At 40.1% G+C, this 13,491-nt stretch overlaps 1 protein-coding gene across 1 annotated transcript; it reads right to left on the bottom strand.

The window, feature by feature from the left end:
- Positions 1 to 799: 799 nt before the first annotated feature.
- On the bottom strand, positions 800 to 3,253 carry LOC103414295 (uncharacterized). Its single transcript, XM_008352692.4, has 5 exons — positions 2,993 to 3,253; positions 2,642 to 2,774; positions 2,257 to 2,381; positions 2,004 to 2,150; positions 800 to 1,080 (listed from the first exon to the last, which is right to left on the bottom strand). The coding sequence occupies exons 1-5, from the start codon at positions 3,179 to 3,181 to the stop codon at positions 946 to 948; spliced, it is 729 nt and encodes a 242-aa protein (XP_008350914.1). The 5' UTR covers positions 3,182 to 3,253; the 3' UTR covers positions 800 to 945.
- Positions 3,254 to 13,491: the final 10,238 nt, after the last annotated feature.

The raw sequence follows: 13,491 nt of genomic DNA, 5'->3' as shown, positions 1-13,491 counted from the left end.
CCCTTTATGATGGAGGCAATAGTAGAAGAGGAGGAAATCCATCATAGAACTTCGAGTAATGGAGTAAATGCGTTAAATTTTGAAAGTTTTGAACACATGTCATCCATACATACAAAATGCTAGAAAAGCACGAGTAATTTTTTTAATATGATTATGATAATCACACTGTCACGTAATATTATTAATTCATTCATATTATAACACGTGTATACATTATTTAACGGATGATACTTGTTTCAAGCCAAAGTCCACTTTGCTGTCCACTTAGTTGTGATATTCAAATGAGAACTAGGAAAACAGACGATTCTAATCGCTATACAACCGTGCAACTAGATAAACAAGGAGATGCACCCTTGAGGGTCGGTGGAATTCACGGTGTAAGGGTCTATGGGAAGTGGATGGAACTCGAGGTGAGTGATTGACTTTGTCGTGGTGAGCTGAGAGGAAGCGGGAGATGAGAGCTGACTCAGCGACGGAGACGGTGGGGTGGGTGATGGCGACGGTGAGCCTCAGTGGGCAGTGGTTTTGGGTAAGCAGTAATGCGGCAAGTCGTAGGAGGGGTGTCAACTGGCCCATGCTGGAGCTCGGGAATACAACGACATTAGTTTCAGGGGTTTGGAGGAGGCTGCCGGAGTCGGCAGACATCTTTGAAGGGAGGTGGTGATTATGGTGGTTTCTAAAACAGAGAGATTTGAGTGTGGAGATGCCACATTGTAAAACTTGCATTAAGTCATAACAGCAAGTGAATGCCTAACAACGATACCGTCGACGTCATTTTTTGCGAGAGTAGGCCAACAAGTGGAAGAAATAGTGAAATAAACTGAAATTGACGATAGCCTGCAACAAATCCTTTGGTTAATTACACGAAACTCTCCTATTCTCTCTTTGTTTCTAATGGTCACTCGTGCAGTTTGTTTGCACCTAAAACAAAGCCAGTCGAGAAAATCATCCTTCAATCATGGCCTTAGCAGCGTCGATCAAAAGTGGTCTAAATTCTTTAGAAGCTCGACCAAGCACCGTGAATCCTTCCTTGTCTTCCACGTCCACGTCTGCTCCGTGCCTTATTAGAAGGAGAGAAACCTGTCATCGACACAAATGAATGGAGATCTGAGAAAACATTGAATTATGCTTTCTGTTAGACAAAACTAGAAGTTAATACAAAGTTCTTCCCATGTCAACTTGGTATTAAAATTGATAACATAGAAGTGCACCATTAACATGTACCAAGTGTGAAACAGTTAAAAATTATAACCTAAGGTCTCTGAGTACGAAGAAAAGGTTCAAACCGAGAGGGAAACAATATATGCAGGTCATAATAACTGTTGCAACCTTTGCAGAATTTCTCATCATTTCTCTAAGCATCAATACATTGACCATTGTTCTATCCTTTGCATTATCTTAAACCGAAGGCAGATAATCACATAGCAAAACTGTTAAGTTTATTTCCCATTTACAATGGGCCTATTTGTCTAGCAATAACAAAAACGGAGATGTAAAAGAATGCCAGGAATTCGGAAGAAGAAATTAAACACCACAGGGCTAGAGAAAACAGGTTAAGCACTCATTCAACAGGCTCTAAAAAGCCAGGATCAAGGTCAGTGTTTAAAATCAATTGGAGAAACACCAAAAATCTTCAAGCCCTTCTTACAATAGTTGACATTAGCCAGAAGCATTATATGGTATGAAGCTGCTAAGATAATAATGTAAGGCGCATATTACAGTCAAGTCCATACTAGTCAAAAAAAGACAGAAAGAAATACTGTAAATTGCAACCAAGCATGCATTTCCTAAGGCTAATCTCTTTCCCAACTCTTTATTTCATTGCTAAAATCTGAATCAGAAATGCTCAATCCCAACTGGCTTATTAAAACGAGAGTGTGGAAAGTAGACTCAACAAGGGCAATAAAAGTGGCATTCATGATGTAATTCTTGACCAACCAAACAAATATATCCATGTATGCGGCAAAGATAATAATCTCTTTCTCAGAGTCACCCAAACCTACCTCTTTGTTATCGCAAATCACCGCACCCATGAGAGGAGTCTGACCAGCTTTATCAACAGCATCAACTTCTGCTCCTTCCTCAACTAAAAGCTCACACAGTTCTGATTTTGCAGTGCTCGCTGCCCGGTGCAATGGGGTGCAACCAACCTGAGCACAATGCATACCATATGATCACAAATCAGCAAATACAAAAAAAATTAAAAGAAAAGGTTCCCCATCCCCAGATAAAACACTATTATGTGATGTTACAAACCTTGTCCTTCAGATTAATATTTGCCCCATGGGAGATCAAACACTGAGTAATCTCAAACCATCCCTTACTGGCAGCATAATGAAGGGCAGATCGACCGCCATTGTTTTTTATATTAACATCAGCTCCTGTTAAAAACCATACAATCAGAACGATGAGATAGCACAACCGGCCATGTTCAAGTAACCACCATTGTTTTTCAAACGATATTCTACTTTAAACCCAATTAAACAGCGAGGAGGGGGATTTGAAACTTGAGTGCGTAGAGGAGCACATCCGCTCTAGCCAACGTGACTACGCCCACCACGTCTACTACATTGCCTGGTTAACGGTGCTACAAACAACACGAAGTCATGAAGCATATAGCCATGAAATCTGACAAATTTACCTTTGCTTAGCAACAGCTCAACTATTTCCGAATTCCCAATGCTGGCCGCAGAATGAAGCGGCGCCCATCCGTCTTCATCCGTGCTGTTTATCACACTCGTTGATTCATCGGCAGCAATCAGCAACTTCACCACCTGAGTCCCCAGAACGCCACAAATTCATCAGCTTCAAAGCACAGAGTATTAAAATTTAAAATTACAATTGAAGCGAAATGAGAACAAACTCAAAGTACTGATTTTCAATTGAAACTGAAATCAAATAGAAAGCAGAGGGCACCCTCAAATGTTCTCTAATTTTCCCTCAGTTTCTCGGGAACCAAACAGGAATTTGAGGAATGCGGGAGAAGACGAACCTCGGAGCGGCCCGAGGAGACGGCGACGTGGAGGATGGAGCGGGCGTCCTCGTTCCTGAGAGAGAAAGCTTCGGCGAGCTGTTTCTGAGAGAGAGATTTGAGAGCCGAAGAATCTCCGGTCTCGGCGGCTTTGAAGAGGTCTTCGGCTTTGAGTTTCTGCTCGGACGGCGCTGGATGATCGATCTCCATGTCCACGGCGAACTGTACGGAGCAAGCTGGGAGTTGGGGGTTTTGGGGATTTTACAGGGAGTTCTTCCCGGTTTACTTCGCGTTGGACAAGTTGACATGTAAGCCCAATACTGGCCCAACTTGAAGCCCATTGCATACGTGGACCCTTCCAGTTCCTTTCAATGTCACTTTGAAGGCCCAGAGTTTGCTATACCCTATGTCTTGTTTGTGTCTATTTACTAGTTTCTTGAAACTTGTTCTTCCATTTATTTCAAAGTTAATTATTTATTTATTTTATTTTATTAATATTTAATTAGTTAACTCTAAGAACAAGTGTTGAGAAATTAGTAAGATCATTTCTAAATGAGATATTAAATTTTAAGTAGAATATCATGTAATCAAATTTGAGGGTAGGAGTAAGTTCCAATCGATATATCAAATTTGACATATGAGAAAAAGTGATGTCAAATAATTTTTAATTACTTTATTGTGTGAGTCCCATTAATGCAACAATCATAGATCTTGAAAATTTATTCTAATTGATTTCTTTTTAAAATGGATCCTACAAATATCATTTATAACATAAAAAAATCAGTTGGAAAAAGAGAAAATCTGACATTGCCACGCCAGTCATCAAATTAACATTTGACATTTATCTTTTGACATCTCCTTTAAAGATGTTCTAAAGAGTCACAAAGAAAACATGTAGTTAGGGGACAACATACCTTTGCTCACTTTGAAGAGGGAGTGTGTCGTCTCCACTAGCCACAGACCATAGTGTGCGACCATGTCATCCTTGTAACATTACTCGTAAAGGTATGAAATTTTATGGTCATTTGTATTGATTATGTTGTTTGTTTTTTATAAGCGATAATTTTAGTGTGATAAATTATTAGCTGTTGTAGAAAGAATAATCGATGGAGATTAAACCCGTACCAAAATACATAAACATAAACTACTATGGTAAATCGCCATCTACGTTTGCTTATAAAAATGATACTAATCCCACGACGATATCAATATTCTTTTAGTGCACCACTTCAGAAGGTGAGGGTCAAAAAAAAACTTGTCAATATAATTGATCAATTATTAATCCAATAATATGTATTAATCAAATGTAACTAAACATAGGGCTCCTTTGAAAATGTCTTTTTTTTCCAACCTTTGAAAATGTCTTTACAACAACAACAACAACAAAGCCTTTTCCCACTAAGTGGGGTCGGCTATATGAATCCTAGAACGCCATTGCGCTCGGTTTTGTGTCATGTCCTCCGTTAGATCCAAGTACTCTAAGTCTTTTCTTAGAGTCTCTTCCAAAGTTGTCCTAGGTCTTCCTCTACCCCTTCGGCCCTGAACCTCTGTCCCGTAGTCACATCTTCGAACCGGAGCGTCAGTCGGCCTTCTTTGCACATGTTCAAAATCACCGGAGCCGATTTTCTCTCATATTTCCTACAATTTCGGCTACTCCTACTTTACCTCGGATATCCTCATTCCCAATCTTATCATTTCTCGTGTGCCCACACATCCCACGAAGCATCCTCATCTCCGCTACACCCATTTTGTGTACGTGTTGATGCTTCACCACCCAACATTCTGTGCCATACAACATCGCTAGCCTTATTGCCGTCCTATAAAATTTTCCCTTGAGCTTCAGTGGCCTACGACGGTCACACAACACGCCGGATGCACTCTTTCCATCCAGCTCGTATTCTATGGTTGAGATCTCCATCTAATTCTCCGTTCTCTTGCAAGATAGATCCTAGGTAGCGAAAACGATCGCTTTTTGTGATCTTCGCTAGATTGCTCCGGTCATTAGTGTGGATAAGTATATAAATGGATAGAGATAGGAAAGCAAACACAAGATGTACGTGGTTCACCCAGATTGGCTACGTCCACGGAATAGAAGAGTTCTCATTAATTGTGAAGGGTTTACACAAGTACATAGGTTCAAGCTCTCATTTAGTGAGTACAAGTGAATGATTTAGTACAAATGACATTAGGAAATATTGTGGGAGAATGATCTCGTAATCACGAAACTTCTAAGTATCGGAGTGTGGTGTCGTCTTGACTTGCCTTATCTGTCTCATAGGTAGATGTGGCATCTTCTCTGGAAGTACTCTTCCTCCATCCAGGGGTGGTATCTTTAACTGGTGGAGATGCACAAGGTAATGTATCAATTTCACTTGAAGCTTACTTGTAGTTTCAGGCTTGGTCAAGCGCGATACAAACCATGTAGTAGGAGTCCCCCAAGTCGCCGAGCTAGGGGGTCTGCTGAAAGAGGTGACAGACAAGGTAAGCAATCAGAGCTCCGACTGATTGTTCACCTTCTCCCCATCTTGCAGCAGCATGAAGGATAAAGAGAAGAAAAATGAGAAGAGATGATATGAGATACTTTTGCTTTTGAAGAAGTAACTTTCCACAGGCTTATTCTTGAACTGAGCTGGAGGGTTTTCTGGTTTCCTCCAGAGTATAAGGCCGACTGAAGAATTTGAGGGTCAAAACAAGTCCATCAAATCTAGAGTACGTTCCACCCTGCTGATATGGGATACTTTTGCTTTTGACAGAGTAATGAATGTATCGGCACGTGTGCTGTTACGCTTGTCTCCACATGCTTCCTTGTATCCTTCGCACTTGCCCTATCTGTTCCTCAAGCAGATGCGGAATCTTCCCTGGAAGCATAAGATGTTGAAGATGAGTACTCGAGAGCAATGCCAGGTAAGTAATCAGGTAAGGGGTTCCAGGCAGTCAGTTCCTGGCTGGAAGCTTGATTCCAAGTGCTGACTGATTGCTCTCTTTCTCCTTGTCTTGCAGGTAAAAACAAGGCCAAAAGAAAAGACAGGGAAAAAGCATGATATGGGATACTCTTGCTTTTAACCCTGATGATATGAGATATTCTTGCTCTAGTATAGCTTGTTTGCAGAGGTATTATCGGGGGGAAAGAAAGCTGAATATTTCGAAAGGCTTCTTTGGGAGTGCCCTCTCATATATGATGAAGGGTTGAGCATTTTTGCAGGTCTGCCTGTCCGTTGGGGATGGAGGTCGACATATATAGGAGTCTCCCTAACAAGTAGTAATGCTATTCCTTTACCCTGCTTGGTCATAGCACGGTAGTGGGAGCTGCCAGTTTCACATGTTTTAACTCTGTCAGAGCACTTTGAAAAAGTGGTCTGTGGTATCTGGCTCTCGAGATTCGGAGAACGATGCCTCTTCGATTTTTGAGAAAGCAATCATGCTGGGGGTATGACTCTCGAGATTCGGAGAGCAGTGTCTCTTCGATTTTTGAGGAAGTAATCATGTTGGGAGTCTGGCTCTCGAGATTCGGAGGGCGGTGCCTCTTCGATTTTGGAGCAAGCAATCTTGTTGGGAGTGTTGTCTCGAATGTGAGTAAAGGTTGGGCATGTTTGCTAGTCTACCTTGCCACGAAGCACAAAGGTTGACACACAGGGACTTTCCAATTATCCAGCAATGGTACTGTTCCTTTACCCTATCTTCGATTTTGAGAAAGTAGTCATGTTGGGAGTCTGGCTCTCGAGATTCGGAGGACGGTGCCTCTTCGATTTTGGAGCAAGCAATCTTATTGGGAGTGTTTTCTCGAATGTGAGTAAAGGTTGGGCATGTTTGCTAGTCTACCTTGCCACGAAGCACAGAGGTTGACACACAGGGACTTTCCAATTATCCAGCAGTGGTACTGTTCCTTTACAGTTGTGGGTAATAATATGGTAGCTAGACCTTCAAAATTTATGTGTCTAAACTTTTGTTAGTGCTGTTTCTTTGCTATTCTTTTACCTTTCTTGGTCAGAGCGATGTAGTGGGAGCTGCAAGCTTCACGTGCTCAACTTTGGCAGAGAACTTTGGCAAAGTTATTTGTGGTACCCATGAGCTATTGTTGCGTGTGGGAAGTTGGTGATTGAACAGTAAGATTCATGTGCTTTCTACTTCACCAGAAGTCTTCGACAGAATGCCCATAATTTCTGCAAAGCTGAGTGTGCGTGTGACAGGTGCTGACAAGGCTAGAAAAGTAGGTGCCTCTTCGATTTCTGAGATCGGCCCTCGTGGTCTCTGAGCAGCCCAGCTTTTGAGAAAGCGAGCGCCTCTTCGATTGATTCGGAGAACGATGCCTCATCGATTTTTGAGAAAGCAATCATGCTGGGGGTCTGGCTCTCGAGATTCGGGGAGCAGTGTCTCTTCGATTTTTGAGAAAGTAATCATGTTGGGAGTCTGGCTCTCGAGATTCGGAGGGCGGTGCCTCTTCAATTTTGGGGCAAGCAATCTTGTTGGGAGTGTTTTCTCGAATGTGAGTAAAGGTTGGGCATGTTTGATAGTCTACCTTGCCACGAAGCACAGAGGTTGACACACAGGGACTTTCCAATTATCCAGCAATGGTACTGTTCCTTTACCCTCTCTTCGATTTTTAAGAAAGTAGTCATGTTGGGAGTCTGGCTCTCGAGATTCGGAGGACGGTGCCTCTTCGATTTTGGAGCAAGCAATCTTATTGGGAGTGTTTTCTCGAATGTGAGTAAAGGTTGGGCATGTTTGCTAGTCTACCTTGCCACGAAGCACAGAGGTTGACACACAGGGACTTTCCAATTATCCAGCAGTGGTACTGTTCCTTTACCCTTGTGGGTAATAATATGGTAGCTAGACCTTCAAAATTTATGGGTCTAAACTTTGTTAGTGCTGTTTCTTTGCTATTCTTTTACCCTTCTTGGTTAGAGCGATGTAGTAGGAGCTGCAAGCTTCACGTGCTCAACTTTGGCAGAGAACTTTGGCAAAGTTATCTGTGGTACCCATGAGCTATTGTTGCGTGTGGGAAGTGGGTGATTGAACAGTAAGATTCATGTGTTTTCTACTTCCCCAGAAGTCTTTGACAGAATGCCCATAATTTCCGCAAAACTGAGTGTGCATGTGACAGGTGCTGACAAGGCTGGAAAAGGCTGGAAAAGTAGGTGCCTCTTCGATTTCTGAGATCGGCCCTCGTGGTCTCTGGGGAGCCCAGCTTTTGAGAAAGCGAGCGCATCTTCGATTTTTGAGATCGGCCTTCGTGGTCTTTGAGCAGCCCAACTTTTGAGAAAGCAAACGCCTCTTCGATTTCTGAGATCAACCCTCGTGATCTCTAAGCAGCCCAGCTTTTGAGAAAGCAAACGCCTCTTCGATTTCTGAGCAGGCGCCTCTTCGATTTCTGAAGCTTCGTCGATTGCAGATTTTTATAGGGGCTGGCATTAAGTTCCAAAGCACACTTGAATCTCCACCAGTAGAAGCTTCATTCTTGCACTTCTAAGATCTTGATTTGTCCGACCTCTTCTCTCTTCAACACCTTTGAAAATGTCTGGCCCCTCCGACCGTCGTTTTGACTTGAACCTTGTTGAAGAGGCAGCCCCGCCTTCTCCAGACAACATATGGCGCCCATCCTTCGTCTCCCCTACTGGTCCTCTTACCGTTGGGGATTCCGTGATGAAGAATGATATGACCGCTGCGGTGGTGGCCAGGAACCTTCTCACTCCCAAAGATAACAGACTACTTTCCAAACGGTCTGATGAGTTAGCTGTTAAGGATTCGCTGGCTCTCAGTGTTCAGTGTGCAGGTTCTGTGTCTAATATGGCCCAACGCCTATTTGCTCGAACCCGCCAAGTTGAATCATTGGCAGCTGAAGTGATGAGTCTCAAACAGGAGATTAGAGGGCTCAAGCATGAGAATAAACAGTTGCACCGGCTCGCACATGACTATGCTACAAACATGAAGAGGAAGCTTGACCAGATGAAGGAAACTGATGGTCAGGTTTTACTTAATCATCAGAGATTTGTGGGTTTGTTCCAAAGACATTTATTGCCTTCGTCTTCTGGGGCTGTACCGCGTAATGAAGCTCCAAATGATCAACCTCTGATGCCTCCTCCTTCTAGGGTTCTGTCCAGTACTGAGGCTCCAAATGATCCCCCTCCGGTGCCTTCTCTTTCTGGGGCTCTACCGACTGCTGAGACTTCTCCTAAGCAACCTTTGTGAAGGCTCCCTCTTGTGTGCTTATTTTGACTCATGTATATGTACATATTTGTAGCTTATCGAGGATATCAATAAATAAGCTTTCCTTCATTTCAATGTATTGTGTTAAATACACCAAAGCCTTCTTCGCTAAGTTCTTTGAATTTTCTTTTGTTAAAGCTTGTATGTTGAAGCTTTCTGAGTGGAGCATGTAGGTTGGGGTAGTGTTCCCTTAATTTCCCGAGTGAGGAAAACTTCTCGGTTGGAGACTTGGAAAATCCAAGTCACTGAGTGGGATTGGCTATATGAATCTTAGAACGCCATTGTGCTCGGTTTTAAATAAAATTTTTGAAAATTTCAAAAATACTGAAAGTATTTTTTGCAAAAAAATATCAGTTATGTGTTTTTTTCTAGAAAATACTTTTAAATGTTTTTCAAAAATTTATATGTAATTTCATCTAAAATTTTCAACTATTTTTAAAAGCAATTTCAGCCTATCATATGTCAACGTGTGTGTAAGAGTGGACCAAAATGTTAAGTGCGAAACAGGATAAGATACTGCCACGATCACAAAAATCGTGTGGCCGACAGGGTTGCTCGAGTCCAAAAAGTCCAAGAGGGGTTGTTGAAGGAGTTATTCTTCGCATTATTCACCACACATTTTAACTGTACCATACGTCTCCTTGACTAAAAAGAAATAAAACTAATGAAAATGGCTTGAAAACTTTAAGTTTTAATGATAAGGAAAAAATAAAGGGTAAAGTGAATAGTACTAGGATTGACTTTTTAGTGTAAAAATGTGGTTTTTCGTTAAAGTGAACAGTACCAGGTGCTTTTCGTTTAAAGTTCCCTACAAAGAATCAACATAAAGCTTATATGCCTATAAACACTTGGTAAATCATCATCTAAAAAAAAAATTAACACAATAACGTAATAAGCTTCAGCCCATGGTTTTTTTTTTTTTGAACAAACGATATTATTCTATTAAAGAGAGATGATGGACTTAGCCTCACAATGGGCTAGTAATAATGTGGTTCAAATTCGCCTTTGGCGATAATCGAACATAAGACATATCACTTACAAATAAAGAAGAATACCACTAAACTGTAATATTAAGTGGCAACTCAAGGTTAATTTTTAGATTGGGTATGTTACACTCTTAATAAATATGTTGCTAATGCAGTTCCATTAAGGATTGATTTATTTTTATTGGAAGAAATTTCATTACGCTATTGTTTGGATGAGCTATTTTCAAATTCTAAGACATATAGGTCAAATAAAGAAGAGATAGATCGAAAAAATAGGTGGGAATTATTAGAAAATGGAGTTTATGAGCATTACAGAATAGGGAGTTTTAACGAAAAGCCCGCGTTACTGTTTATTTTAATGAAAAACCATATTTTTACACCAAAAAGTCAAACCTGGTACTATTCACTTTACCCTTTATTTTGTCCTTATCGTTAAAACTCAAAGTTTTCAAGCCCTTTTCATTAGTTTTCCTTACAAATATGTGACAAAGATTTGTAAATTACTCATTTCAAATAATCATATACAAATTTCTGTATCATGCCGTTTTCATACTTAAGTAATACATTTTTGGGCAAAAGACTGTTTACTACCCTCATGTTTCGTGGTTTTCAACATTTAGTACATAAATTTTTTTTCATCCCAGAGTCATACCTAAAGTGTTAATTTTGGGACAGTTTGATACATCCGTTAGTCAAACTGTTAGTTCTCCCGTTAAGTGATGACGTGGCACCCATGTGGACAATGATTGGGCGCCACGTGTCATTAAAAATATTAAAATATTAAAAATATTTATAAAAAAAAAAAAAAAAAAAACATAATCCCTTCCCAGCAACCCGCACCCTCCCCAGCTTTTTCTTTCTTCTGTTCTTCTTCTTCTTTCTTCTTCTTTCTTCTTCTTCTTTCTTATCTTCAGGATACAAAAATTAAAAAAAAAAAAAAAAAATCTGGGCTTTCACCCATCCCAACCCCCCTCCTTCCTTCTCCCTCCCTTATCTTCAAGATTTAAAAATTTAAAACAAAAAAAATAAAAAATCTGGGCTTTCACCCATCCCGATACCCTCCCTCATTCTCCCTCCCTTCTCTTCCCTGCACCCATCCTCCCCGCACACCCACCCATTCCCCTCCTTCTCCCTCCCTTCTCTCCTCTGCAGTTCACACAGAGATCTCTCACCCTCCCTCCAATCCCTAACCCTAACATTAATCTGGTATAAAAAAATCAAAATCTGGAATTGCAGGTCGTCGGACTTGATGGGTCCTCAAGGGGCCTTCGATCTCTGCCATAACCCCCGTGTCGACGAAGCTTGACCTCCTCCCAGTGGCTTCGGAATGAGGGGTGGGAGGGCTCCGTGTGGACTGCAGATGAGAGAAGGGAGGGAGAAGGAGGGGAATGGATGGGTGTGCGGGGAGGATGGGTGCAGGGAAGAGAGGGGGGGGGGGGAAAGAGGGAGGGTGTCGGGATGGGTGAAAGCCCAGATTATTATTTTTTTTTTTTGTTTTAAATTTTTAAATCCTGAAGATAAGAAAGAAGAAGAAGAAGAACAGAAGAAAGAAAAGGAAAAAAAAAAACCGAATATGGGAAGAAGAAGAAGAAAAATCTAGGGAGGGTGCGGGTTGCAGGGAAGAAGTAGGGGATTATGGTTTTTTTTATTTTTTATTTTAATATAAATATTTTTAATATTTTTATATTTTTTAATGACACGTGGCGCCCAATTATTGTCCACATGGGCGCCACGTCATCACTTAACGGGAGAACTAATTGTTTGACTAACGGATGTACGAAACTGTCCCAAAATTAACACTTTAGGTATGATTCTGAGATGAAAAAAAATTGATGTACTAAATGTTGAAAACCACAAAACATGAGGGTAGTAAACAGTCTTTTGCCCTACATTTTTATTCTTTTGTTGCAAGGACAGAGGCAGCTAAGACCCACTAGGGACAACTGGCCTAACTAAAGTTTTGTGTAGAGGAAAAAAATCAGAAGAATTTATCATATTTAAGTATTTTGGTTAGCTACTTAGTACTACAGTCTAGTAGTATTCTTCTTCACTTGTAAGTGAGAAGTCTTAGGTTCGATTCTCGTCAAAGACGAATTTGAACCACATTATTGCTAGCTCATTATGAGGCTAAACCCAATCTATTCTCTTTAGTGTAAATAATATCGTTAGTTAAAAAAACATTTAGTTGAAATTTGCAACAAATATGTATAATAAGTTATTATTGTGAAAAATGTCCACAAGTTGACTTAATAAAATTTAAAAATAAAAGAAAAGCAATGAAATTATAAAATAAAATAAAAAATTTACTCTCACAAATTTTTGTTTTCAAAGTCTTGAAATTGGCTCCCACTAAGACCATCTCCAACCCTTGGGCTAAAATCTAAAATTTTTAGCCTAGAGACATATTTTCTGTTCCAATCCTTGTGGCTTAAATTTTTTAACCTAAGATTATTAAAGAATAAATTTAAGCTAATTTAAAAAAAAAATATTATGTACACTATTATAATTTAATTTTATGAACATTTTAACCTAAAAATATTTAAATTCCGATAAATATTGAAAAATCATTAAATTTGGTTGAATTTTGAGTTAAATAATTTTTTTAATTATTTTAGCCGTTGGATTTAAATTTGGGTAACTATATATATATAGTTTACATTTAGATTTGATTATATTCGATCTCAACCGTTGGATTCAATAAATCCTATGAGACATGCTCATATGGATGAGGTCTAGTGGTGCCCACACCATTTTCTGGGCTAAATCCTAAGGAGAATTTGACTTTTGTTTGGCTTTTAGCTTTTAATCTACACATTTAGCATGAGCTGGGTTGGACTTGGGAGAAAATAAAACCTAAAAAATAGCATTTAGCTCAGAGTTGGATTTGATCTAAAAAAAATTAACTCAGTCCTTGCTCATCTGTGATTTTTCATCGCTATGTCAAATCTTTATAATTTGAAAATTCGATAAATATTTGTCTAAAGAAAAATGAAATGACTTCAAGGGATTGAAATAAAGAAAATGTTTCCTTTTGGCTTTTCAGCTGTAAGCGAGACGTGGATTTAACATCACCACGTGAAAGGTCCACCGACAATTATAAAATAAATCCAAATATCCGGATTTGGATCCTCTCCGGATCCCTTCCCTGGGGATCCCGGGGATCAAGGCACAATGACCGTTCATCAAATATCGTGCGGTCAAAATTAAATGATTTTATATTTTTAAAAGTAAATCAGTCTCGTTTTGCGTAAAATATTTAATTATGACCGCACGATCTTTGATGAACGGTCCTTGTATCTTGATCCCCGGGATCCCCAGGGAGGGGATCCG

The sequence above is a fragment of the Malus domestica genome, chromosome 13 (assembly GCF_042453785.1).
Source record: "Malus domestica chromosome 13, GDT2T_hap1".
Lineage (NCBI taxonomy): Eukaryota > Viridiplantae > Streptophyta > Magnoliopsida > Rosales > Rosaceae > Malus > Malus domestica.
The sequence above is the reverse complement of the archived record's forward strand: the minus strand, read 5'-3'. Positions and strand labels throughout refer to the sequence as shown.